The following is a 3,906-nucleotide window of genomic DNA, read 5'->3' as shown; positions in this document are numbered from 1 at the left end:
AAAAAAAAAGAACTCGACACGACCACGAAGAAAAAAAAGAAGAGAGAGAGAGGAGCTCACCTCAAGGGTGCGGATATCGTCAACTGTTGCGCCCGAAAGAGAGACATCCGTCTTGCCATTAATCACCACATCCACTTCATCGTAGCTCAGCTTGCCAGAACTCTTGATCACACCCTTTCCGATCCAGACATCGTCGTCCACAACGCCAGTGGCGGGGTCGACCTGGAAGACAACACTGACAGTCAGGCGTTCCTCTCCCGGGAGCAACGCACAGATCTCCGTCGACAGCCGAGGCGGGAGCATGTTGACGATGCGATTCACGAGATACACTCCAGTGCCGCGCTTCTTAGCCTCCCGATCCACCAACGAGTTGGGCTTGACGAAGTGAGCAACATCAGCAACGTGGATACCCAGTTCGACCTTGCCATCTGGCAGCTTCTTGACGTGGATGGCGTTGTCCAGCTCTTTAGTCCCCATCGGATCGATCGTGAAAGTCTTCTCCTCGCGGAAATCGCGACGCGAAGCGAGAAGGGCCTCACCCTCACTGGCGACCGTCCAGTCGTCCCAGCCGACGTTCTTCAAAACGGCTTCGGAGAATTCATCCGCCGCAAAGTTATTGTCTCGGAGCAGAGCGTCGGTCTCAACCTTCAAGTCACCCATCTCTCCAAGCTGTTCGACCAAAGTGCCGAATGGATGGAGAGACGTGATGGGCCACCTCTTGATGCAAGCGACAAAAATGCGATTCGCATATTCCTGGTGCTTCTCGACGAAATCGCGAGGAGCCTGTTCGGTGGGAATTGCAATCAGGGGCACGCGCTTGTCAGTAGGCTTGAACCACACAATCTTGGGCTTCTCCTGCTGACGCTCCTGTTGGGTTCGGGCCTGGCCACCCTCTCTGGCCAGGCGTTCCGCCTCCTGCTTCTCCTTCGTGGCCTGGCTGCTGGGACGGAGGAGCCCAAGCGTTCCGGAAAACATCTGACCGGCGATACGCTCGATCACGGCCACCACGTGACCAGCATACAGAGGCTTCTGCTCGTCGCTGATTTCATCTTCCTCCACGAGCAGGAGACTCTGGCCCTCGACTTCAACATCGTCGTTCTTCTTTTGGGTTGGACGCTGACGGAGGCTGCCTCGGCGGCGGATGCTGCCATCTGGACCCACTTGCTGACTGTCCCCGTTGGCGCCGGAGTCGGACCGCGACAGCTTGTCAGCAACAGCCCTCGTATCGGTGATATCCTTGCGCTTTTTCTTCTCTTCCTTTTCCTTCTTCTGGGCCCAGACCTCATCCACATCCAGCAGCTCGACAGCAACATAATCACCTTCGAGAGCGCGGTTCCGGTCCTTGCTACCGCAGATGAAGATATCCGCATCGAGATCGGGAGACGTGACATAGGCATCCGAACGGTTCTTTTTGTTCACCCGCAGGACACCAGCAACCAGTTGACCATTACTCAGCAATGCAGGCAAGTTGGCCTGAGGGAGATAGGGGGTGAAAAGGGTCTTTCGCTGTTGCTGCTGCTGTTGAGCCGACAATTGTTGCGGCGCCTGCTGGCTGGCCTGTAGGCCGAGCTGTCCGTTCAATTGTCCACTTTGCTGCATCGCCTGGAGCTGGGCGAGCTGGAGCGGGTTGAGTTGCTGACCAGCAAACAACTGCGGCGGGGCCATCACCACTTGACCCTGAGGCAGCTGGATGAGCTGTGGCTGACCGGGGTACTGGAAGGAGCCAATGGAGCTGATAGACTGGTTGATGGAACCCCTCACGCGGTGACCAGGTTGGAAACCGCTGCTACTTTGCTGCTGGCCAAATGCAGTTGTCGTCTTCTGCTGATCCTGACCCTGGCCCTGGGTCTGGTTGTTGTTATTGTTGTTGTTATTGTTGTTGTTATTTGGCTGCCGCCAATTGCTGTCGAAATTCCTCGACGGAGTCCGTCCGTGGCCTCGCTTGGAGGCATCCGACTGCCCACCGTCAGAGGGCGCAGGAAATTGGAAGCCGGAAGCACCCCGGCCGCTGCCAACGGCCATTGACTGGCTGCGACCATGAGAGCCTCCCCGAATGTTTCCAGCACGCTGGAGGCCCAGCCCCTGCGAGGTTTTTGATTTGTCGTCCGCACCTGACGGACTTTCCGCGGTATTGCTCGCTCCAGCCGAGCCGGGGGCGGGGAATTGGAAAGAAGAGGCGGTTCTCTTCTGCTGCGCCAGCTCCGCCGCTTTCTTGGCTTCCGGAAGAGCGAGGGAGTGACGCCGTTGGTGACCACCGCCGAGGGGACCGCCTCGTGCGCGGCCGGTACCTCCATTTTCACGGTTTTGGTTTCCCTGCTGGTTGGCATCAGCGAAGGCGGAACCGGATGCACCCGACGACGGGGCGGGCGGTGGCCCCATTCCGACACCAGGAAGTGCGGACTGATTGCGGCGGTGTGAGGGCTGGTTGTTCATCGGGACACCCAGCTGCTGGTGGGCTAGCTGGGGAAATTGGAAAGCGTTGACCTGGGGCGATACTCCCGCCATCGAAGCTTGGCCCTGCATCGTGGGGGAATAAGCTGAAACCTGCCCGAGAGATTGCTGGGGCTGCAGGAGCCCCATGTTCACGTATTGCTGATGGGTGGCAGCAATTTGCTGCTGTTGCTGTTGGAGCAGCTCAATCTGCTGTTGTATTGCTAGTTGCTCCACTATCCATCCGAAATGCGTCAGCCAGACCACCTTCTTCACGGAAATCGACAATGGCGAAGAAGTGAGATCACGTACTCATGAGAGGAGTAAGCTCAGACGGACTTCTCCGATGAGCTATATGGAGTCTTCGGCCAGCGGGGCCGGGGACCCCGGATTGACCTTGCTGCTCCATATCTCCCGATGATTAAGACGTAGTGTTTCACTTGAGAACGTGGGATCTGTAAGGGGAGAAATGGGATTCTCCTGAAGACTCGATGGAAGGATCGTCTAGGCACCGCAGAGGGTTTCTCGAGCCGGGGAACGACCGAGGACTACCCTACCGTGCAGCTTGTCAGAAGGACGGGGATGGTTGATCTGGTCATCGAGTATGTATCAGCATTGATGATCGGTGGATGTCGAGGCGTGAAAGAACTCCAGATCATGGGGTGGAAAAACGACTTGGAGCTCACTTACTATTTTAAATGATAGTCCCAGAACTATGTCGTTGTGTTGTCCACTTGCAAGGATGTCCAAGAATGATGAAGTCTCGTGGACCGTAATGGATCGAGCGTAAAGAGAAAGCGACGAGAAAACTCGCACAACAACCGCTGATGGTCGGAGGAAAATCAGACGGAAATTGGTCGAGCAGGGGAGAGACAGCAAGATGGACCTGTTGTCGATGGTGCGTCCGACGGGAAGGACTACCACGGGGGGGGGGTAGCTGGCCGGGAAAGAGGGGATGACGCGCGGTGGAAATGGAAGCTGGGAAGGATCGAGGGTGCGGTGGGAGCCGTCCAGTTGTCACGAGGGGAGGTCGCGGCAGCCGCAAACCGATGAGCTTCAAGGCAACCGGCGGTAGGAGGAGACGCCCAGCCACAATGGGATGAACACTGTGGACGGAGAGCGTGCTCGCGGACTGGCAGGAACGGGACGAAGCTGTAGGGAAGGAAGCCGTTGAGCTGGCCTTTTCCAGATTGGAGGGCGCGGCAGAAAGCGGAACCCCAAAAAGCCTCCGTTCAAACAGAGAGAACGACAAGACAGCAGCTGAAGGAACGATGGGTGGAGCTGGAAGAAGGAAGGGGGGAGGAGAGGGAGAGGGGGAAGGAGGCGAGGAGAAAGAAGAGGAGGAGAGGAAGCTGTGATGATGATGATGGAAAAGGTGTGGTGGTGGTGATGCTGGAGTGATGGCGGCGCGAGGTGGACGGCTAGGCAGGAAGCAGTAAGCAAGCAGAGGCCGCTGGGGAACGGGACGGGGGGGGA

At 57.4% G+C, this 3,906-nt stretch overlaps 4 protein-coding genes across 4 annotated transcripts; all 4 read right to left on the bottom strand.

Annotated features, from left to right (window-relative positions):
* T310_8596 (Cell wall biogenesis protein phosphatase Ssd1) lies at positions 1 to 2,742 on the bottom strand (the record flags this gene model as incomplete). Its single annotated transcript, XM_013468647.1, has 1 exon — positions 1 to 2,742. A coding segment is annotated over one exon (2,742 nt), but the record flags the coding sequence as incomplete, so codon positions are not given.
* Positions 2,743 to 3,039: 297 nt separating this feature from the next.
* T310_8595 (uncharacterized protein) lies at positions 3,040 to 3,447 on the bottom strand (the record flags this gene model as incomplete). The annotated part of the gene is made up of 1 exon (XM_013468646.1): positions 3,040 to 3,447. A coding segment is annotated over one exon (408 nt), but the record flags the coding sequence as incomplete, so codon positions are not given.
* T310_8593 (uncharacterized protein) lies at positions 3,125 to 3,906 on the bottom strand (the record flags this gene model as incomplete). Its single annotated transcript, XM_013468645.1, has 1 exon — positions 3,125 to 3,906. A coding segment is annotated over one exon (782 nt), but the record flags the coding sequence as incomplete, so codon positions are not given.
* T310_8592 (uncharacterized protein) lies at positions 3,487 to 3,906 on the bottom strand (the record flags this gene model as incomplete). The annotated part of the gene is made up of 1 exon (XM_013468644.1): positions 3,487 to 3,906. A coding segment is annotated over one exon (420 nt), but the record flags the coding sequence as incomplete, so codon positions are not given.

The sequence above is a fragment of the Rasamsonia emersonii genome (genome assembly GCF_000968595.1).
Source record: "Rasamsonia emersonii CBS 393.64 chromosome Unknown ctg1118621760864, whole genome shotgun sequence".
Taxonomy (NCBI): Eukaryota; Fungi; Ascomycota; class Eurotiomycetes; order Eurotiales; family Trichocomaceae; genus Rasamsonia; species Rasamsonia emersonii.
This window is presented reverse-complemented; position numbering and strand designations above follow the sequence as displayed.